Source organism: Corvus kubaryi, unplaced genomic scaffold, assembly GCF_017639235.1.
Source record: "Corvus kubaryi isolate FWS band 111438036 unplaced genomic scaffold, C.kubaryi_AGA036_p1.0 65477, whole genome shotgun sequence".
NCBI classification, from domain to species: Eukaryota; Metazoa; Chordata; class Aves; order Passeriformes; family Corvidae; genus Corvus; species Corvus kubaryi.
This window is the reverse complement of record NW_024582035.1, coordinates 18,587-42,006: the sequence shown is the minus strand read 5'-3', so window position 1 is coordinate 42,006 and position 23,420 is coordinate 18,587. Positions and strand designations below refer to the sequence as shown.

General features: G+C 42.2%; 1 protein-coding gene across 1 annotated transcript in view; it reads left to right on the top strand.

The window, feature by feature from the left end:
- The window catches only part of LOC121673524 (VPS10 domain-containing receptor SorCS1-like), a 148,717-nt gene extending 125,832 nt beyond the window's left edge, over nt 1-22,885 (top strand). Inside the window, exons 3-4 of the mRNA XM_042046883.1 lie at nt 3,837-3,936; nt 22,715-22,885. Of these exons, the coding sequence (XP_041902817.1) occupies nt 3,837-3,936; nt 22,715-22,885 (271 nt within the window). The remainder of the gene's footprint in view (nt 1-3,836; nt 3,937-22,714) is intronic.
- Nucleotides 22,886-23,420: the final 535 nt, after the last annotated feature.

The following is a 23,420-nucleotide window of genomic DNA, read 5'->3' as shown; positions in this document are numbered from 1 at the left end:
GTCCATTCCACATCACAGAATTAATTAGGTTGGAAGAGACCTCTGACATCATCGAGTCCAGCCTATGACCCAACACCACCACATCAACTACACCATGACACTGAGTGCCACCACGTCCAATCTCTTTTTGAGCACCTTCAGGGATGGTGACTCCAACATGGCAGTCTGTTCCAATGTATAGTCAGTCTTTTTGTGAAGAAATTCCTCCAGATATCCAGCCTGAACCTCCCATGACACAGCTAGAGGCCATGTCCTCTTGTCCTGTCATTTGTTACCTGGGAGAAGAGGTTGACCTCCAGCTCACTACACCCTCCTTTCAGGGAGTTGTAGAGAGTGATGAGGTTACCCCTGACCTCTTTTTCTCCAGGCTGAATAACCCCAGCTCCCTCAGCCAGTCCTCACAGGACTTCTGCTCTAGACCCTTCCCCAGCTCTGTTGCTCTTCTCTGGACACACTGCAGCACCTCAGTGACTTTCTTGTAGTGAGGGGCCCAGAACTGGACACAGCACTGGAGGTGTGGCCTCATCAGTGCTGAGTGCAGGGGAAGAATCACTGTAGCATTCCTAGTCCTGCATTGTAAGAGTTTCTGTGCTCTCAGGAGTGCATTGAGGTGCGTTTTAAGAAAGCATTGCTAAAAACACTTTTATGTATGCACGTGTGTGTGGTTAGAAGCCATATGCAAATATCAGCTTGACACTGAAGGCAGTAACAACCTTCCAAGGTGATGAGATTCCAGGGATGGCTTCAATGGAGCAACCCAGGGAAGAATCAGGTGGGCAGGATCAGTTTGCCATTAAAAGCCCAAACAAAGTTAAGGCAGGCATTTGGGGTGTTACTCATGGCAACCGCCTTTTATATCACTGAGTCTTTTGTCATTTTGATGTAACTACAACATTTCTTCCCCTCCACTACTTTAGTAATGTGCTTTGAAGGGGATCATATTGTAACCAGAGGAATGGGAGATAATATGGTATCCAGTCTGCTTGTAGTGTCAAACAACTGTATGAGATATGGGCTAGCTAATTTGGAATTAGAAGTAATTAGTAAAGGAGAGGGGTTCAAGTTAAGGTTAAAAGTTGACTCAAGACTTTTCTGTTCCACGTGTGGATCACATATCTTTAAATGTTCAGGCTTGGGTAGCTAAAATTAGCAGTCAGCTTTTTTTTTTTTTTTTTTTTTAAATGCTTGTTTTCAAATTAGGCAATTTGGTGGTGGAGTTGAGCCTTACACTAGATGATTGCAGAAGCTGAAATGGCTGATTGTAGATGCCTGCTTTTGAAAAAATGAACCATTAGCTCTGCAAGCTTTCAGGTTCTTCATCTCTAGAATAGAGATAGTATTTCCCAGTATGGCTTTTGGGACTTTGTTAGTTTGAATGGACTAGCATGAGACAAGAGCTTTGGATTTTTGGCTAGAAAAAGTGCTATGCAAATACAATATATTATTGTGGTATCCTTTGAGACATTTCTGTGAAGCCAGTGGTGACTGTCATGATAATAAAGAAAGCCTCAGAGAAGCTAACGAAATAATGATCCTTCTTCCTTTCTAGCTATCCTTTGAAAGGGCAAATGCAATGAATGATAATGGTTTAATGAGAAAGAGTCATTAGGGCATCCAGCCTGCATCTTTAGAAGTGCAAAGCATTTTGGGAGATCTTAAAATTGCTCAGAGAACAAACCCAAAGTAGCTCTGTCAGAATATTAAACTGTTATTTGTATTCTCTTTTAATGCTGATTGAAACCAGTGATCTCTTTCACTGCCTGGTGGCTGGTACGTGTGTAGTCACAAAGTGGCTTGTTCGTAGCTGCAGTGCTGCTGGAAGGGTAAGATCAGGGAAGCAGCTCTGCTTGCCCTCTCTCTGTTATCCTCTGCTTAGAGCTTAGTGTTACTTGAGGATTCCTGACCTGTTGAATTTGCATTTATAGGAGGCCTCATGTACTGGAAGTAATTGTCCTAGATTATTCAGTTTCATTAATAAAGCTGCTTCAGTTCCAAGATTGGTTGGAGAGGGAAGGCCGCTACTTTTTGTTTGTTTGTTTGTTTCTTTGTTTGGTATTGGTACCTAGTGAGACAAGAGCTTCAGATACTTTGGCTGGGAAAATTCTATGAAAATGCAGTACATTATTGTCATATTCTTTGGGGTATCTGTGTGAAGCCCAGCGGGTGATACTACTATGTATTAGTACGGAAGAGTGGTAAGTGCAAATGGAGCTAGTATTAGCTCTGGTTTTGTATTAAAGAGTTATGCAAAGCACATGGAAGTTGTTTAAGACTTGAAGCACCCTGACTGCCAACTGTTCAAAGGAGAAAGGTTGGCTCAAGCCGTTTAAGGAAAGAATGACTTTACAAAGTATTTAGAAATTGTCCTGAAGGAGGCACTGAAGGAAGTGTGTTGGAGCCACATCAATGACAAAGCAAGCTTTTGACTTCATGATTCCTACTACTTGGAAGCCTGAAACCAGCTGGCTGGTTTTGTGGCTTAGCCCTTTTGGTGTCACTCTGGACTCCTCTAGCAGCAAGGAGAGCAGCAGAGCTGGGTGCAGGCTCTGGCATTGCTCAGTTTCTGTAGCCACATGAGTTGTACTGTTCATTGTGATGCCAGAAGTGGCTTTGGGCCATTTCTCTGTCAGACAGGCAAGGAGAAGAGGATTGGTCTCGGGCAGAACCATAAAGCTGCAAATGCTAGAGGCTTGTTGAACTTAGGAAACCAAATTACTAGAGCTAGTTACTGGTAAAGGCACTGAATTGCTGCATGTTCTCTGATCATCTGTCCAGTAAAAAGCATGATTAGAGAGGAGGGCTGGGACCATGGATTCTCATCCTAATAACATTGTAGGTATGTCCAGATAGGCTTTTTGTGAGGGCCTTGTCCATCTACAGCGGGTTGTGTTTGCTCTGTCCCTATGACAGAAACTGTGCAGGGTTGGGAGCCAGGCTCTCCCCACTGTTTGCATGGGGTAGGGGGGCTTGTCAGGCAGGGTCTGACATCCCTCTCTGGTGCTGAGCACTCTTCAGGTGTGGGATCCTGTACAATGTAGCTGTTGGGTTGTTCTGGTAGGAAAAATCTTGTTTGTTAGGAAAACAAAGTATGAAAACAGTAGAGAAACAAGCAGGGCAAGGTGAGATATCAAACATGCCCACAAATGAGGAGGAGGACACTACAGAAAACCCTCTGTGACGAAGCAGCCCTTTTCCCCAGTCACGAATAGGTAATACCACCCCCAGATCATCTGCTCCTCTGGGTGGGATTTGCTGGTGTAGGGGCCTGAATCTGTCTCTGTAACTCAGAAAAATTAAATGCCTGGCACAAAGTAGGATGGGGGTGACTGAGGACTCAAGATGCCAGTTTAGGCACATTTTTATCTAGACATGAGTTCAGCTGTTACAATTTTGAGCCACATTTGGATCCCCATCTTCAAGTCAAAAATCAGCCTACCTAAATAAAACTGTTGTTAATGGGTTTAATTTGGATTCTTATGTTGGATTTTTCTGGAAAGAGAAAGGCTAAGGCTGCTGCTGATATCAGAGTCCTCTTATGTGTAGATTTCGTTTGCAATCCCACACTGGCACATGAGGGCAGTGTCCCCAAAGTCCACCTTCATGGGTGCACCACAGCTCCCCAGATGCATAGGATCAATGAATGCAGCGACAGACCCTGCCCCAAAGAACTGAAGTTTCCTTCTCTTTTCTGCTGGCCATCCTGAATGAAACACAAAAGCTTGTGTTTTAAGCATAATAATGCTCCAGGCTGTAACTTTGAGCATCTGTTCACAGTCATTCCCTTCCCCTGAGCTCTAATAACCACATAAACTCTTTTTGTCTCCTCTTTTCTCCAGGTCAACAGACTATGGCACTACCTATGAAAAGCTAAATGACAAAGTGGGCCTGAAGACTGTGCTAAGCTACCTATATGTCAGTCCCACCAACAAGAAGAAGGTAAGGGAGAGCCATCAAACTGGTAGCCATAGAAACAAAATTACTGCATTCTGAGAGGAATTATGATCCTAAAGTGAAATCTCTTGGTAATTCACAAGAGCTTGAATTGGTGTCTGAGTTGCACTGGTGGAATTCCATGGAATCCCGTAGAACTGATCCTGTTTTATGGCGATGAAGCACTTAGTTCCCTGCTGAATGTGCTAGAGAAATAAAGGTTGGTTTTATTTGCTTCTGACTGTTACAACTTTATAAAGAACTCAACAAATATTTCTGGGTTTCTTGCTTACACTGGCTTTGGCTATTACACATCTCCCTGCCTTGCGTCTCCTTATTATTAGAAATACTGAGTAAAAGGCATTTATTTCTGCCTTTGACTCTTTTTCCCCACATTTGGAGGTAAAGATGTAAATGACATTTTCTTTGGTTGCATCATGTAAGGGGGCTGAAAGCAGAATATGCCTGTGAGAGTGGGTGGAAGACCTACAATTTGATTTGGTTGTGTAGGAGAGAAGATGAGGTCACAGCTTTCCAACCCCCTGCTCACTCTTCCCACATGATGCAATTAGGGCTGCAGCTGGCTCACACAGCACAGCCCAGGAGCTACTCCTCAGTGCCGTTTTGGTTTAAAATTATTGCCTGTGTTGATTCCGGGGAGGCAGTGGGACAAAGATGCTTTCAGCTACCCACAGAAATCAGTGTGGGAAGGCTGCAGCACAAAGCTAATTGCTGACAGTGAAGTTGTGTTTGGACAGTGTAGAGGCCCAGTGCAACATATTTGGCTTCATCACTTCCAAACTGTCCATACCCTGTCTCCATCAAAAGATAGTAACTTGCTACTTGTACTGTTCTTATTATTACTGTTGTGTTTTCCATCACTGCTCAGTCTACAGATGTTTTGGGACTGATGTTTATTTCAGTGTGTGCAACCATGAGGCAGATACAGCTCTGGTTAGTATGTGTGTTTGGATGTACAGGGAAGAGGAAGAATGCAATGGTCAGAGTTCAGCTTATATTTTTCTTGGTGCAGAAGCTGAACTATTGTGACAACTACCTTGACTTTTCTTTTTTTTTTTCCACTTTTTTTGTTTCCTGAGCAAAACAGATTAGGATGTTTTGTAGTGAGTTTTCCTGGCTGTCACACCCCTCCTATATCCAATATGGGGGGCACTGAGGAGTTAATTCTTCTTTATTCTGTTTCCAAAGCAACTCTGCCCACCCAAAAGCACCGTCAATATGCTCAGTTACAAATCCTACGTCACTGGTGTAAAGACTCCCTCACAAATCAGAGTACGAGGATATATTATTATCTTCTAGCAATTTCTCAGGCTACTGAGCTTTACAGATTAGCAGTCTTCTTTTTTTTCCCCTTTTTAAATTAAAACCACCTACATTTCATCATAGGCCTATGTAGACCTATCTTTACCTGCTCTTTACTCATTTGAGATTAGAAATTTAAAAGAAATTTTTTGGTTTTCTGCCTGAAGGCAATGATTTCTTGACCTATCTGTGCCCTTCTCATCTCTTCTGAAAAGTCTTATGAAATGGAGAGACAAGCTGTAAGGAAAACCGATAGGAAACCAGCTTCAGTGCTGGCTGCTGTGGGAACAACTTGCTTCTTCCATTCTTTCTACCTCTGCTAAATATATGAGCACAGTTACTGTGCATGCTTAAACAGCTGGTCTGTCTGAACTCTGCTTTGTTAACCATCAAAGCAATTCCAGACATTCATGTAGCACTTGAGAAGTGTCTGAACAAGATGTCGCTGGACCAGAGTGTCTGAAATTTGTCAAATTCAGGTTTGGGTTTATTGTCCACCCACTCCTCTTACAGATTCTTGAGGTTATGCACTGCAAGAAGGGCACTTGGGTTGTAGTAGAGACTCTTCTCCCAGTCTCTCTGGGTGAATATTGTTCCCGTGGCTTGGAGAGTTACACAGAATGTTTTTGCTGAGCTCCTGAGGACAGCTGCCAATACTGAATCACAAAGCAATAGGTGAATCAGTTGCATCCAGCAGAAAAAGCCCAGATAGCTTGCGTTTCACCTTCAGCAACAGAAGTGCTGCCTTGTTGAACGTGATGCAGTGATCTCTTGTGAGCTGCAAAAGAGGTCTTGGCTTGAGGCAGGGAGTGGGGAGGGAGGTACCAACAGTAACACACGTGCACAGAGCCTGTGTGCACACAGGAACCATGCAGACCTTTCCAGGCAAGGCGTTTTCTCCTGAGGCACTCACTCCCAGGTGCTGATTGGAGCCTGCATGCCTCGCAGCTCTTGTGGATTTCTGATGGGTTTGCACGTTGTTGCTGGCCCTGTCTACTCATTAGTGCTTAGAGGATTAGCGCTTACTTGGAGGAGGAGAAAAGCTTTCTATACGTTCATTACTAATTGATTTACTAGTGAGAAGGATAATTACTTCTCAGCTACCCTGCAGAACTACAGTGGGAATTACCTGTCAGATTTCTTTGAAGGCCCAAAATGCTTCTTTTCAGCTGTTAAATGGGAATTATGTGTTCAGCCAAATGCCAGTTATATAAACATAATTTACCTGAATTGTGGCATAACCCTGGGCTCAATTATGAGGCAGGGGGATTTAAAAGCTGGCATTTTGTCTTCTTCTTTTAAAAGAAAAGCCTTTTGTTTCTGATTTCTTTTTTTGAATAACTTTGGTGGGAATATTTTAATTTCTTTGCCAACCTGTGCTTTATTTCTTGGAGGTCAGATTTAGTCTGTAGCTGCTCCTTGCTTTTACATGTTGCTGCTGGGCGATATCCACCCTCCTCATGCACAGAGATAACCAAGGCACAGAGCAAAGACTGAGCTGAGGTGTCTTTGGCTGTGGTGCAGAGCTGGGTCCCAGAGCTCCTGCCTGCTCCCAAGTGCTACCCAACCTGCTGATGGCTGCTCTTGGAGCCGAGATGGGGGGTGTCCATTTCCTAGAAATCACAGAAGGTATTGGGAAAATTCACTTTACCCTTGTGCAATTTGACATTTGCGGTTATGATTAAATCAATGTAACAACATGCACGTACTAAAGGAAGTTGCTGGGAATTCTTCTTCCCAGCTGTGACCCCTCCTGTCTCTCAGGTATCATTCACAGTGGTCAGGGCCAGCTTGGTAATCTGAGACCACCCTGGGTGCTGACATAAGGGAACTACCAAGCATTGTGCAGCCCACTGTGAATCTGCAGACTCTGGCTGCATCGTAGTCAAAACGCTCCCTGCCGTGAGCCAGGACTACTTCATCTTCCCGTGCAGCTGTCATACAGCTAATTCCCTTCCCCTAAGAACTAACAAGTTCGGGGTTTCACAATGCTTTGCAAGTGTATGGAAAGCCTTTGCTGCTGGGAGTTGAAACTGCCAGACTTGGATCTGCTCTCCTGCAGGTGGTTGGGCTGTTTCTCCTTTCACTTGCACAATAGGCACTTGTGTTTGGATCAGGAAAATCTGCACTGAGCTCTCCTTAATGCTATGAAATTCCAGGTGATCATTGCCCCTAGCAGTCAGACAGCTCTGAGGTCCTGGGGACTGGCTTTCTTGAGAGTTCCTGTTTTGAGCTCTGGTGAGAAGCCAAGTGCCTGCAGTGTTGACACTCCCAAACCCATGAAGATGCTCTAACAGGCAGAGTGTGTTCCAGGGCACATCTTCCCTTTCAGTGCATCTGCCCACCCAGCTGTTGGCCTGAGAGAAAGACCACATGTGAGGCATCTGCTTTGTCCAGTTGCCAAATAGGTTGGAACAAGCAGGTGATTCATGGTGAACTTCAGAATGGAGAAGTTTTCATATTTGCTTAGCAGCACCCCTTCCTTACGGATGAATGGGATTTAACAGCAAATGTTTGAGTGCTCTGAAAAGCTGAAATTAGCAAAATGCTTAGCTTTGGCTTTTCTGCCCTGTAGCCTGTTGTCTGTCTTTGGGATATGACAAAAAGCTGCTTACTCTCTGCTGGGCAGAGATCTCGGTTCCCTGCTGACCTTTAATTTAATGCTATATTTTGGGCGTTAGTTACATTCTACTAGAGGCAGATTTTCACAGCGGTCTGGGACTTGGAATTATTTCTTCCAAAACACTAAGGGAAAAAGTCTCTTCTATTTTAATAGGAACATTTCTCTCAAGATTTAAATTTCCAGTTTCTTTTTATCCCAGTTCTCTTTTTTCTTTATGGTTGCTGAAAAAATTCTGTTAGAAAATTGAATAAATTCCACAAAAAATTAAGGTTGTGAATCTTTGGTTAAATGGCTGCACTTCAAAATGTCACTGCTTGGAGCTGAAGTGCTGTGATTCCCTATTTTGTAGCAGGAGTTGGTCTGCTGGGTGAGATCCCCTATTGTGAGAAAACTTGCTTTCTTCTTGGTTGTCAATAACAGGGTTCATTTCAGAATTGATGCCTCACAGAGGGATGTAAAGCCCTTCCAAAGGGTGCGGAAAGAAGATGAGAATTGAAGTCCCATATATCTGGAGCACTGCTCCTTTCAGGCACGGAGGTGCCACTTTGAATCTCGAGGATTTGTTGAACCATAGATTTTAGGTTTTAAGTTTTCCCGTGAAATATTCTGTGAAGAGTGCTTATTGTTGGTGAAGATGTTGTTTAGTTGAAAACCCAGTTCGCACTATGAAACTTTTATCTCTACCCTTGGGAATACTGTGGAGGTGGAGACGATGGAGTTAAAAAGAATTTAAAAGAAAGAGGGGGGAAAAAGGAAGAGAATAACAACTCTGACAAATGAACCTCAAACCCGCTTTCCTGTATAGAGCATTGCTCAGATAAGGTGTGGATAAACTGGAGGTCCTGATTGCATTTAAGATCTGAGGTGACAGTTCTGATGTCTTAGAAATACCTTTCTTCATGGATTTGCTTTGCAATTCAGTTGGCTGCAGTTTTTTTAGCTTTTCCCCTGAGCTATTACAATCATTGTTGCAGGTGATGACTTGAAGAATTAAAAGGTCTGTAGCCTTTTATGCTGACTGTCTGAACAGAGACATCATCCAGCTGCAGTGAACGAAATGAGGACTCTCCCCATTTTTCCCTTAAACCAGAACGGAAGCATTTTAGGTTTTATTTAAAGGTAGACCTTCCAGCTAAAGGATTTGAATAGTTGCAAACAGAGTAAAGCAGAAATAAAGTTATGGTGCTCAGTTAAAGAGCTTTGAGAAAATGGTTTTTCAGACTAGTTTCTTAGTTGTCACAGGCTCAAAATGGAGGGGCAGTACCAATCACTGAAGCTGTAAAAGCCTAAGGCATGCTGTGCCTCTCATACCTCATCATGCCTCTGAACTTGGCCCATCAGAAGGAGAAATGTTTAGAGAGTAAGAATTTCTGAAAGATAAATCTAATTAGATTTGTTTGTTTCTGTGCAGTTTCTTGGGAGTGAAGTGCAGCAACTGTTTACAAGCTGGCAGAGAGCAATGTTGTGTTGCTGTTCAGGTTAATGAAGGAAGAAATTAATTGTCTGTAATAGTGTAATTGCAGAGGAATGCATCTACCTGACTGGTGACTAGCTAGAATATTGGGAGTGATACCTCCCTTTACAGAAACGGGAGATCCCAAAATGAGCACAAGTGACTTTGACCTCCTCTTTATTTCTTCTTGCTCATTTGGAGAGTAACTGAGAGCAAAACCTGTCCCAGCCTTCTGTATCTCCAAAGGGAATTCCTCAGCTGTGCTTGGAGCCTGAGGGCAGAACCATGGCTCAAACTTATTTTGGTTTTTCCTTCATTTCTCAGTTCCATGCTCCCAAAGGGAATTCTAAAGCATTTTGTTTTCTCCTTAATCATCAAATGTGTGATAGGTTGATGAGGCAAAGATTCCAGCGTGTACCTGATGCTTGCTAGCCCAACCTGAACTGAGCTGCCATGCTTAGCCACAGCTCCCATTAATCATCTGCTGCTTTTTCCTAAGACTGCATCCCAAGCTATTGGCGAGGAAGTGAGCTCTGGAGTATCCTAAAGGCATTTGGGCTTTAGGAAGATGGAAGGTTTCCTTGGACCCTTTTTCCTCATTGTGCTGACACTGTGATCAAGGGTCTGTGCTGCAAACTGGCACTTCTGATGTGATCTTGAGAACGTATTTATAACTCAAAGGCAGTGGGGCTGAGTTAGAGCCACAGGGCAGGAGTGATGGAACAAGTTGTTTCTACTGTCTTTTATCCTTAATCTTTCCCTCCAGCCTAATGGAATACAGTCAGTAAATAGCCCTTGGTTTTGCAGCTGCCATTAACAGGGACTAAATTACCTGAGCTGCAAATGCAGCTGTAAAAGTCTCTGTGTGTCCCCCTTCTCTGGACCCATTGAGCTGTGTATGATGTTCCTGTGTTTCTCAGAACTCCAAAATCTGTGCTACCCAGTCCAGAGTTGATGTGGGCAAAAAGGAAAGCTGTGAAACACAGTGCCTGGCTTAGCTGAGCTCAGATTTGTCTGCTCTGGTTATACCAGAGGATTGTGCAAATGTGACTGCATTTGGGGTAACATCTCAGTGTATCCATCTCATAAATACACTTCAGGGACAGTCAGGCTCAGTCTCCAGAACTGAAAATTTAAATAGAGGAATAAAATGTGAATGAAGAAGTAATATTTTTCTTCACTTACTGGTGTTGCAAAGATGATTTCCTCAAGGTCACCCACAACATCTGTGAAAGAGTGAGAGGATGTGTGACATGACATGTTTTATCTACAAGGTGCAGTCTGGTGAGCTGTTGTACGTGGGATTCTCTTTGCTTGTCCAATTAATTCAGCTTGAATTTGGCACCTGAGAAAAGAGATCATGTTTGTAAATGTTTGCAGAACTGTGACCTGAAACTGTGTGAAAGAAATCCTGAATTAGGGACGTTATGTAATACTTCAAGAAGAGGACTTCAGGAATTTCTTGTTTTGAAGGGTTTTATGTTTTCTATTTTGAATTCAGCAAAGTCACATTTTCAGAATAGGTTTCTCTGACCTTTCCTATGTAAGATACATCGTTTCATGATGCTGGATGACTGGGTTTATTAGTGTTTTGAACACGGTTCAAGATCAATGAATGGAAAATGCTGAGCTATAAAGGCATAAATACTTCTAAATCTTTTTTTTTTTTTTAAATCTTTTTCAGTATTTCCAGGTTGGTGTTTTTGTTGTTGCTGTTTTTTTTATTGTCGTGCTCCAGGGAAGGCTGTCCCTCAGAATTCATAAATATGAAAACTGGGGATTCCTGGTGTTTTTTCAGTTAGTTCTCTGAAGAAGCAGATACATTTAAAAACAAACAGGAAAAAAACCCCAAAACCCCAAACCCACTGAACCAACCCACTACTCATCAGCTGTTTTCTAAAAATAAATGCAATTGAGATAATTAACAAAATACTTCCATATGGCATTATTTAATGGGGCAGAAGGGAAGAAGGTTAGAAGAGAGGTATAAAAAGAAGCAGCCATTTACAATAAAAACCATCCTTTCAGTGTTTGTGAAGGAAAAAAAGTTCATATATTACAAAACTTGAGTTAGGGTTGTCTTTGTGTACCTTTATGCATCTGTATTTTGCATCTTTGTACCTCCATATGCCAAATATGGCAAAGAATTTTTGGAGCAGAAGGACAGTTACCAGGTAAGAGTGATAAGCTTGGCAGGATATTGGTGCATGTCTATTGACAGGGCTGCTTTGTCTGGCTTCCTAAAATTCAGTCCTTCTCTCCTGTTGCACTCTCTGCCTGCTTCACCTTGTACTGCTGCAGTCAGGGCCCTACGGAGACTTAGGGATGTTACAAGGTTGTAATGACAAGAAATGGGATAAAACTGGAGAGGTCTCATCCACAGGTCTCATCCACATTCAGATGTAGACTTCCCAGAGCTGGCTGTCAGAAAAACAGAGGTAGTTTGCTCCAATTTAGCCAGTGAGTGTTAAAGGACAGATCATGAGTTAGGATACTGACTAAAATGAAGCTGCAATTTTGTCACATACCATAACCATTGCTTTCATGAAGTGGGCAGAGTGGAGCTGTGTGAGCTTTCAGAGTGCCTTGCCTTGGTTAGAGGGAAGAGAGGGTCTGTCAGGAGGCATCACCTTGTACAGGGCTGCTGATATTAACCACATGGCCTGTCAGCAGGGTGAACACAGCTGCAGGTCCTGATATAGGGCAGTTTTATGAGACATTTTTCCTGTCTCCATCCTCTTTACCACTCTCTGAAACATGGCCATCTCATTTACTGCTGCAGCACCAATAATACATTAATTTATGAAGTATGAAAAATGAGGTAGTTTTGAATTAACGAGGAGGGGCATGGTGCTTCACAGACAGCAGGGTTATCAATCAGTAATAGTGAGTCACTTCATCCTGTTATTAAAAAGGAGGGGAAAATAATAGAATGGGTGGAGAGCAGCCCTTGGAAAAGGGGCAGGTGGGTCCTTTTGAAGACCATATAATGATCTGACCTTGATCTTTAGTGATAGGAGGTGGTTCACCAACACTTATTTATTTCTCTTTGAGGAAAATCCTCCCCCCATCCCCTGCCAACCCCAAACCCAAAAATAAGTGGCAAAATATCCTTTTTTTTTCATTCTTTTACAAAGTGAGGAATAGAGAAGCTCAGCATTACTGAGTGAATTCTCATTTTAATAGCCTAGATTAGCAGGGTCTGCAGGGCACGTGCTGGCCACAGTCTCAGTTTCTGCCGCATACGCACATCAGCCTCTTAGTGTCACTCTAATGTCACCTCTGGTGTGATCAATTCTGTGTAAAATATTTTATCCCAAGCAGCACTGGGAAACCTGGAAACACTTCTGTGACTGTGTTAGAATCAGTTTTCTTCAGCATGGAGCTTGGCTGAGCTAGATCTTTGAGAGGTATTTCAATATGTCATAGAGTGTTTGAGGCTTCTTTTTACGCTAGTGGGAGTTCATTGCCCTTCACCCTCTTGGTTCTAAGATGGCTTTTTTCATTGTATACAGACAGATGTTGCTGGACTCCAAAAGTAATGACAGGGGATTTCTAAGTGGTGCACAGATGCAGTTAAGGAAAACTCAAGCTGTAGTTTTCTTAGAAATCTAGGGAATCTACACATAGACCAGTCCTGTCTCTGAGGAGAGATTGGTTCTGCCTTTTACGGTGGGCCCTATGATATTTTAATTCTCTGTTGCTGACAAAAAAAGCTCATCTGACATCTTTTGTCTCCCTTGGAACCTTCCTGTGATCCTTAAAAATTCCTGCAAGAAAGCAACTAAACTCCTGAAGCAGCTGTGCTCAGAGATGTGAGAGGCAATGGAATGGGCACAAGGAATGCAGTGCCTAGGACCTGGAAGTGGGTGAAAGGATGGAGTAATCTTGGCAATTTTCTGGCTTTTGCCAATTGATTCCTAAACCAAAGTGTCAGGGTTGTGTTGGAGATAAAACCCTTATCCCCTCTTCCAATTCTGTTTCCTTGTACACTGGTTCTTAGGACACCGCAGTGACCGGTGTGTATGAAGGGATACGGAAAGGAAAGTACATGATTTTCCCCAGGCTGTGAAGTGTCAGTGACCCTGTTGGAATAGGATGTAGCAGCTGTGGTTCAGTCACTGGGGCAGTCACTCACCTGCTCAGTGTGTAATTGCAGACACGACTACCACCATAAACCTGCAAGGACTGTTTCATTGGGAGCTAATTATTGAATGTAAGGGAAAATGTCAAAGCCGGTGGGCTGCTACTTGTGAATCCTGTTCCTAGGTCCAGAACCTTCCCATCTCTGGCACCCAAGTTAGCATGCAGAGCTTGCAGCCTCAGTGGATAGCTTAGAGCTGACTGCTACCATGCCAAGCACTGCACTGCTGTCATGTTTGGTGACTTTAACCTTTAATTTTTGGGGGCCTCAGCCTTGCATCCAGAAAATGGATAGACCTTCTCCTATCATCTTAACTTCCTCCAGTGGGGGGATGTTAGGAAGAGAAGTACATTAGGAACAGTAAGGGACATGAGTAATAGATGCCAGGTAAGTAAATTGAGATGGATCATAAGCATCTGGACATGAACTATCTGGAAGTGATAAAGCTGACTATTGTCTATGTTCACTCTGCAGTCTGACTAAAAAAGCAGAAAAATAAAGTAGGTAAGCAAAGGAGAATCAATGATGCATTTAAAATTGTATTCAGATTTAATGGCCTCGAGGGAGATACATAATACGATTTTTATTTTTCTATAGCGTCATGAAACACTCTAGTGTCCTCAAATGAAATAGACTGCTGAATACAGGCTGCAAAAGTTTACCCCCATGAGTAACTATCCATGCACATCTTTTTGTTTTCTGTAATGGGGCAACTACTGTGAGTAAACTTATACCCACATGTAAAGTGTTCTCCCAAGTGAGACCTATAATCAGAGGAGTGTTTTTATATAAATGGTGTTCTCAGTTCCAGCAGCTGTGCTGCACACAGCCTCTCCTCACTGATAACATTATTTTCTGTAACTATTTCTGCTTACATGGTAAGTTACCGTAATGGTGAAAATTACTTTGTAGTTCTATGGAGACTAGCACAACCATGCATTTACTCAAATAACATATAATTATAACAGTGAATGCTGCTTTTCTCTTTCTGTGAACACAGTTTGGGATCAGAGCTGTTCCTTGTCACTAGAACAAAGCTGGTGACCGCGAAACAGATGTGTCAGATGTTTTAACAACCGGGGCTTTCCTGTGTAGAGTCGAGAAGAGTAAAAAGGCATCATGCAGAGCTAAGCTATGCAGAAATACCAGACTCTAGAGCAATATAATAATATCAGTCAGAGGCTTTGCATTTGTGTGGAAGCACTGGTTGGTGCCTAAGGTCACCAGCTGAGGTTCCTGCTACTACGGGTCCAGGCCCATTCATAGAAGTGCTGGTCAAACTGGATGTACAAAACCAGTGGTGGTGCTTGTAACCCATTTGGCAGTTTGTGGAGGAGAACTCAGCATGAACATGCTGTGACACAGAAAAGCCTTTGGCAAATTAGCTGCACAGCACTGAAGTGGCCTCAGGAAGGTGGGAATACTGTGGCAGAGGCCTTTGCTCCGATGATCTGTGGGGAGCTGGAGAATGTGCAGCTGTAACAAGAATATAATGGGCTGGAGTAACCTTGGATAAAAGCTGCCTTGCTGTGACAATGAAAAGGTTTTACAACCAAGCATGTGGCTGTTGCCAGTCAGTCATTCTTTGCCAGGTCAAACACATGCTTTTTGGATGGCTTCCATCCCCACTGGCACCTGGAATTTAACAAGCAAATGCTTGCTGTGCCTTGTAATTAAAAGTGAAAAGTACATGTGTCCAGTGCCAAAAAGAGGAGAGAAAGAGGGGAGACATGTTGTTCTGACCTGCTCAGCAGCAAAACAAAGATGAGATGTTCTGCTTTGTTGGGTCTGTTATGATGGCTTATTCCACTCCTCTGCATGCAAATTGGATCCAGCCTGGGATTTGGCATAGTGGGCAGGTTCAGATGGCAGCCTTAGAGTATCTGTGTTCTTTTCCCAGCCCTGATTTTTGTCTAAGTCTTACAGCCATGATATATTTTCATTTCCCACCTGCCAGTGAGGATGGCAGAGTGGTTTTCCTTGAAGAGCTCTTGCTTTATGCAATTTAACCTTAATTTGCTCCTGATCCTCGAGGCCTCTTGCATGGTGCATCTGTGCTCTTGCACAGGTGCTGGAGGTGGTGATTAAAATGGAGTTCCCTCTCCATAGGGAAGAGAGTGTGTGAGCTTGGAATTCTGTGAAGTGTTTTGTTTTGGTGTGGCAATTTATGGCAGGTATGGCTGAAGTGCCAAAAGCCTCTTGCAATTTTGTACAAATATGAACAATTAGTTGTAATTTTAGTCTGGGTATAATTGGATATGAGAGACAATAGAAGACAGCAAAAGATTAACCAGTCTGTAAACAAGTGTGGTGGGCTGATGTGCATCTCCTCAGAGAAAGCAAGGTAGTGCTGGTCCTCATTTGATGCACTCCACTGATGCCCACTTTTGTTTCAAAAACCCTGCTGTTTTATGTTAAAGAAAAGTTTTCATTTTACTGTTTATTACTTTCTTTCTAGTAATGGTTCCCTTCTTTCATGTACCCTCTACAAAAGGCAAAACATTCTACAGAGACAATGAACCTGCATGTCACCTGAGCAGCATCGTGTCCTCTGATCATTCTCTCTCAGTGCTGCAAAGATGGGGAACCCACACATGGGTTCCCCATGATGTTGCTGTCTTCTCAAGCCAGTTTGGTGAATTAGAGAGCTGTCAGTCTCTGGCACAACTGGAGGAGTCTATGGAGGAGGTCTTTCAGAGGGGTTGAATGCTTACATAAATAACTGCTGACATCTGAAAAGTTCACTGGCAAGCAATTTGATTCTGCAGACTGGAGGTTGTTTTGTAATTACAAAGAATTCCTGATGGGAAGGAAGTTCTGGAGGGAGGTTAGTGTGAAGTGTCTAAAATGTCTTGAGAGAGCTATTTGGTTCTTTGGTCACGGTACATATAATGCAGACCCAATGCTAAAGTCTCAGGAAACTCTTATTTCATTGCTTGGTTTCTGTGGGTGCCTGAGTCATTTTTCATTATCCAATAATAAATACAGTAGTGAAAGTCACCTTTAACACTTAAAGATTGCTTGGGTTTTATGGGATTGTATTGAAGTGAGTGCCAAGGTATAAAAGCCTTATGGTTGAGGTACTTTTATAACACATGCTTCATAAACCCTTATAAAGTGAGTGCAGTGCACTTCATCCTTTAAGATTACAGCACTATGGTTCTGAGAGTTGGTGATCTGGCGCTATATTCATTAATTAAATCTGCCATTAATGTTAAATTTCGGGCAATAAGAAGTGAAGTTACAAGAAGTTGAAACAGGTTAGGTCCAGACAATTTATCTCTCATGAAAGCTCAGTGCCCCTTTACTGCTTGAGTGATGGCCACAGGTTATCCTTAACATTAAGGAAGTTTTTGAGCCATGTGAAGGAAGAAGGAGTCCCAGATCTGGGCTACTCTGTAGCACAAGGGTTTGCAATGAGCATTTTCCTTTTGGGACATAAAGTAAGTAATTATATGAAAACTGTTGCCCTCTTCATGAATGTCTTGTTTGGCTTCCCAGAGAGGACATGTCTCTCTTGTCATAGCTGCTGATCCCTAAATAATAGAGTGAATTTCTTCTCTTGTAAGTAAATACACAGGATTTCTCTCTAGAGCAGATTTTTATCACTGATGCGTCCCATTTTTTCCTGTCTGACTGATATGCTTGGTGACCAGGAAACAGAGGTTGCTTTCACTGCCCCCTGGTTATTGCAGAGGTCAGTATATCTCCAGGGCAGTGAGCAGGTATTTAGCCATTCTCAAACATCTGTGGCACTAGTGCAAATCATTCAAAGACACCTTTAGCTTAGCTGATTTATATGGGTGTTACTTTTGCTGGTAAGTAGGTAGTTACTTGTGGTACCAGCATTTCTTTTGTCTCAGAGGAAATTGGGCTGGTTTAATGAAACTGAAGTTTTTTTGTTGAAATGGCATGTAGGGATGAAAGAAGGAAAAAAAAAGGATGAGATTTTCTCTGCAATGAGTTGCACCTCTCCTCCATGGGAATGGCAGAGAAGGGCTTTAGATATACTGTGTAGCTGTGTTCTGAGAGATTTGGGTTGCGTTCAGACCTCTGGGGGCATCCTTTAGCTTTCAGGGCAAGTTAATTGCAGTAATGATGTTGGAGAGAGAAAGAATGGGAGGGGAATGAATAGCCAAGTATTTGCCAGTGAGAAATTTCAGATGGTCAGACATGTAATCTAAAATGCTTCAATGTACTCTTTCCCATAAGAGTTCCAAACTGTTCATATTTAATTTGTGATGGACTGATGTTTTGAAGGAAGAAAATGATTTTTGTATCTTTAAGCCTTTAAATGTCACTGGATTTTGATTTCTCAGTTTCAAAAGGAGGAAAGGACATCAAAAATCCAAAGCAAAAATCCTCCATTTGCATTGACATTTCAGCACAAATTGTTGAAACTCTTTGGCTTTTTAAACTCAAAGCTACTATGAAACTTTGTGGGAAGGAGACATGGGACCATACAACTCATTAAATGTTTTAAATCAAATTGGAAAAGAAAGAAAAATACAGTAATTTTTCTTTTTTAAAATCTGTTTTGTTTTCTCATTGATGATGTAGATGTTGCCAGGCTTTAGGAAGGATCTAAAGTGTTTCTGAGTTGAGGGGCTAGTGGGAGGCCACAAAAACCCCCCAAAAAAGTCTTTTCACTTTTAAGCTGAGCACATTCAATATGGAAATCCCTATGAACCTGTAAACATGAAACCTCAACTTTCTGTCTTTGCAACAGTGTTTTTGGCAAAACTGCCTTTTCAGCTGTAGAAGAGGATAATGCAGTGCTACAGAGTAAATTCTAATGCTTCGCTAAGGAACTGGGTTTGTTTTGTAGCTATGGTGGCTTGCATGGTTTGTAGGTGTTTTGTTGTATTTGTTTATTATTTTAAAACTGTTTTGTTTATTTTTTTTAGAATAGCCTTTTACATAGGTAAATGTGACTGGGACCTCTGGGAAGGACTGCTTATGAAAAGTGCATTAAAGTGAAGAGAAGAATCAGGAGGCAGTACACAATGGTTTAATGCTGTCTGTTTCTCAGAACAAAAGACATTTATTTGAACTTCTTTAGTCATTTGACGACTCTCTGGTGCTCTTTTGCTAATGTAGCTCAGTGGTACTATTGCTACAGATTATTGCACCTATAAACTGGTCTGTGCTGATTTAGGGAGATGTGCTTTGGTAATTTACAGTGAAAATTTATGTTCGTTGAGAAAAATAAAAGGATTCCTTGAAAGCTAATATTAATAAAAATGCCATTTAAATGCCATTTATGTGGCATGTTGTTTTGGTTGGTGTTTGTTTTTTTTTTTGTCCAGGGGTGGTTTATTAACTAATTCAGCTATGTACAAAACAGATCTCTGTTGTGATCTCTGTGCTCAGGCTACCTGTATCTCCATGCCAGTAGAGGATGTTGTAGCATTGTGCCTGTGAGCAGTGTGCTGGCTCATTGCTGTACAGTTCAGTATTCCACATCACAGCTGTCTTTGTGCCTGGCTACCCTGGCGCAGAGGAAGAGGAGTATGTCACCATCTTAACTCATCCACCTGCACATAACCCATGTGAAAGCAATACCAAGGAAGGTGTTTATATTAACCCAGTGACATACTTGGAATTTTGAGCTGGCTAGCAGGAGCTCAGGTTCTTAGTTACAAATCCTACCCTAGTTTTTATTACATTAACCCCATCTGAGGGCATGACTTTTTTGTGGATTTGTGCCCATAATACGGTGTCACTTTCCCTCCTCCCTGCTTCTGCATTTGAGGTCCTTTAAGGGTTCTACACACTCTCCAACAAATCTGAGTGACTCTTAACTACTGCTGTGGTTTGTGTACCAGATACATTATGGCAGGCATAGGTATGACTTCTTCCTGCCTGCAGCTTGTGCTGTTTATTCCCTGGGATAAATCCCCTTGAAGCGTTCAGAGCTGGATATGTTCCCTGCTCACGTACTGAAGATCTCAGTCCATATATTGTAGTTAATGTTCTTGCAAGGGGGTCTCTCCATATCATCTTCTTTCTGTGTGCTTCCCCACTGCTGTCTGGTGTTCTGCCCACCTGGAGTTCATTCAGAACAGCTCTGTGTGTGTCACCACTGTCCCCAAAGCTCCTGCTTTAAAGGAGATGCGCCATGTCCCAGACAGCTCTCTTCCTCAGCATCCATTCCTAAGGAACTATGTGAAGTTCAGTCTGATTTTCAGCCTGTTTCTTTTTGGTCTGGTGCTTGCCATTCATTGTTAACTGGATTTTGAAAGTCAGTAAAAGGTACGAAGCATAAACTAACTCACCTCAAGCATGTTTTCAAGGACTTAACCCTTTGCAGTAGCCAGTCCTGCCTCCCCTTCCCCTCTCCACTTAAACTAGAGGAAAAAGCAACTGAAAAGAATGTTTTATACATGCCTATATATATATAAATAATCTAGAATGTAGAAAGACAAAATGTAATTTCCTTTTAAACAAAGGCTGCCATTTAATTTAATATTATAGAAAATGATTAGAACTTAAACCCCTATAAATTACATTTGACAACTCTCTGGTGCTCTTTTGCTATTCCTTATGGCAATTATAAATGGCAACACAGGGTGCTGGCAGAAATGCTCATTCTGACTGGAGTTTGTTTATGTCTCTTAATGAAAAGTGATTAATCTATATCACTGCTGGGGTAGATCCTTCGTCCTGGTCCTATAATAAGAAGTGGTGGTTTCAGGCCTTTGACAAATGTCCTGCTATTTCCCCTGCTAGAAGTTCCCTCCCCCTATAGCTTCCATGAGAAAAATAGAAACAATAAAAAAAGAAAAGCCCAGAGTTGCTCACTTTTCTTTTTCTGCGTGCCATGTAACAAACGTGTGTGCCCGTCCGAGCTGTGTGGCTGGTGGTGGGCTTTTGTTTTTCACTCTGAGCCTCCTGGTTTTTCTATCCTTCTCTGTGTAGGATCAGCCTTTCCTGGGAGGATGGATGACATCAGAGGTGTTGGATGTGTTCATTTCTCCATTTGAAGGATGGAGAATGGATATGGGAACTGGGTGAAGGCACGGGGCACAATTTATGTGCTGTCACCTCTAGATATGACTGTTGTTAGGTTCTTCCATTTTTCCTAGCTTGGTGGATTTATTATCTGATCTTGCAACCACTGTTATGCATCCAGAAGAACAAATTGGCCAGATTTGTGAACCATCTGGTGGAAATACTGCCTTTCTGGTCTCATATGACCATTTCTTTAGCTATCCACAGAAGTGCTGCAGATTGTGTGTGAAAGGGGAGAGGAGATGTTTTGCGTGTGTGCTACTTCAGGTCCGTGCCACTGTTAGCTGTGTTGTACTCCTTATTTGAGGACAGAATTCCAGCAGTGACCTTTTAATATACAGCATTATTAACTTTGTAATCTTCTATGACATCAGGTAGAAAATACTTTATTCCTGAAGTAACTTTTATTTTAAATATAAGATCTCTCTGGATTGTCTTGTTAAATGGGTGGGCTTACATCCTTCTTCCATTCCATATAAGCAAGTGATTTTTACTGAACTCTGTTACAGTTCTTTGGCACAGGCAATATGCTTTAGGTGAACAGGGGTATAAAATGTCTTTGCAGTCTAAGTCAAGAGTGACAGAAAAAAATATCTTTCAAACAGTTGTGAAATTGTTATTGTTTGGAGCATAATGAAATTGATATTTTGATCTGATTAGAAAGAAGAAATACACCAAAGCTTCTTTCTAGGTGGAGATCTTGGAGACCTCTTCTCAGACTAGTTCCCAGGGAGTCAGTTGCATATGGGAATGTTTCTTGTTCCCCAGACTGTGCACCAGAGCACAATTCAAGTGCACTTCTTCATTACTTGAGGTGCAGCTTCTTGTGGGAGTGGCTGGAGATTGATTTTGGGGCTGGTGAGTGGTGTATGTGAGGGATGTTGAAGGTGCTTTGACATCCAGCTGGATTCATACAGATGGCTTCATCCTGGGAAAACGTTCACTCTAGTTCAGCTTTTCATTTCTTAGTGGAAAGGATCAGAAGCCATTGATGTTATACTCCCTTTCCCTTGGTGACTTCATGGAGTTAATGAGGTGCTTAAGATTAAACAAGCATTGAAATTTTTTGCTTGATCAAGGTCTAACATACCAAGGGTTTTACCATTCCTTGTAACTGCTTTTTGCTGTCAAAATTAATGTATTTCCCCGTTGTAGTCTTGAAGTTGGAGCTCTGTGAAGCTGGGTAAGAGAAGTCAATGTGGACAAAAAACAAAACTGCAGTGGATCTCAGCTAATTGATCATTCTGCAGTGAGCTAAAAAAGGCCATTCCTAGATCTGTTTTTGTGCTGAAAGACAGTTTCTATATTTAATTCAGCTGCTGTATCAACAACCTGCTGTGTTTAGAACAGCTCTAATTTATTTCCCACTGTTTGCCTTTATTTTATGGTACTGGTATTTGCTTTAATGTGAAGTCGTTTTCTCCAGATGTTAATAAGATGGTGGTAATGTTTCCACAACATTTTTCTTGGTAATGTCTATGTAGAGTTTGCCATCTGATAGTGCGGAATCAACCCATTTTAAAGTATCGGTAATAATTTTCTAATTAAAATTAGAGGCTCAGAAGTGTTTTCCTCCCTGTACAAATTGAGGTCATATACTTTTCCTGTGCTTGAGGAAAATTATGTTTTCACTGACTGAATGATGGTCTCTTACTGTACACATTGGGAGCGTGATATACGAGATCGTGTCAGTGTTTGCACATGTGCATGTGCACTGTACCCAGATGCCAGCAGGTGATGCAGGAAGGCATTCTGTGCTTCCAGAGAGGTGATGCTCTCCTTCATTGCACTGCAAGCTGCCAGATAATGAGCCTTAAATCTCAGGGATGCTCTGTTGTTTATTTTTGGAGAGAGGATTCCACATTGGGTGAGAGGTAGACAGAAAAGGTAGAGAGAAAAGGGTCCAGGAAAGCCTGGTGTGGCTGCCTGATGTTCCTATATCCAGCCAAAATCAACTTTGATACATAGAATTTTTCATCCTTACTGGACTTTCTGAATTTTTCCAGATAAAATGAAAAATGGCAATCGCCAAATAAATCAGCAAATGAATTGCCAAATAAAATGGAATAGAAAGGCTAAAACCCCACGCTAATTCTGTGGGCTGTTACACTCTTGAGTGATGGTCTGAGTACATCTAATAGGAGTCAGTGCTGCATGACCTCACTCTTAAATGATGTTCAGTTTCACTTTTCCATTAACACTCTTTTCCCTCCGTTTTTCTGTTTAGATCATGCTTCTTAGTGATCCAGAGATTGAGAGCAGCATCCTCATCAGCTCTGATGAAGGGGCTACCTACCAGAAGTACCGTTTGAACTTCTATATCCAGAGCTTGCTCTTCCACCCCAAGCAGGAGGAGTGGATCTTGGCCTACAGTCTGGATCAAAAGGTGAGCAATTGATGTAATGTTTCAATGATTATGAGCTAAGAGTTGAAGGGGATATTGTCTAGAACTGCTCACTTTCAGGGATGATGAAGAATTTATCGTGTGCTTTGCTGTTCTCACTTTGCAGGTTTAAATGTGCTCAAAAGCCATGCAGCGACTCCAAAGCCAGTTTGCTAAAAGGAGCTGAGTGTTACAGTGAGCATGATGGGTGTGCAAACCTCAGTGGTGGAAATATGATAAAAGATGAAAAGAATTAGAAATTTGACATGACATATGGAGCTGTTCTAAAAATCTATTGATTCGTAGGCGCAGATTTCTAGCTGTCTCTGGGGATGGAGTGCTCAGGCTGAGTCGGTCTGTAACAGCTGGCTGGTGAGCATTGAGGGGTGCTCATTCTGCTTGCAGACTGGAAATCAGGGAGCAGCAACAGATGACAAACTCCTCTGTGCCACTTGTAAGCCACTTTGCAGTGCCTTCTGTGAGTGAGACATCTCCAGTCTGTTACTTTGTCCGTAGCAAGTTTGCTGTTGCATTGCACTCATCTGTCTTG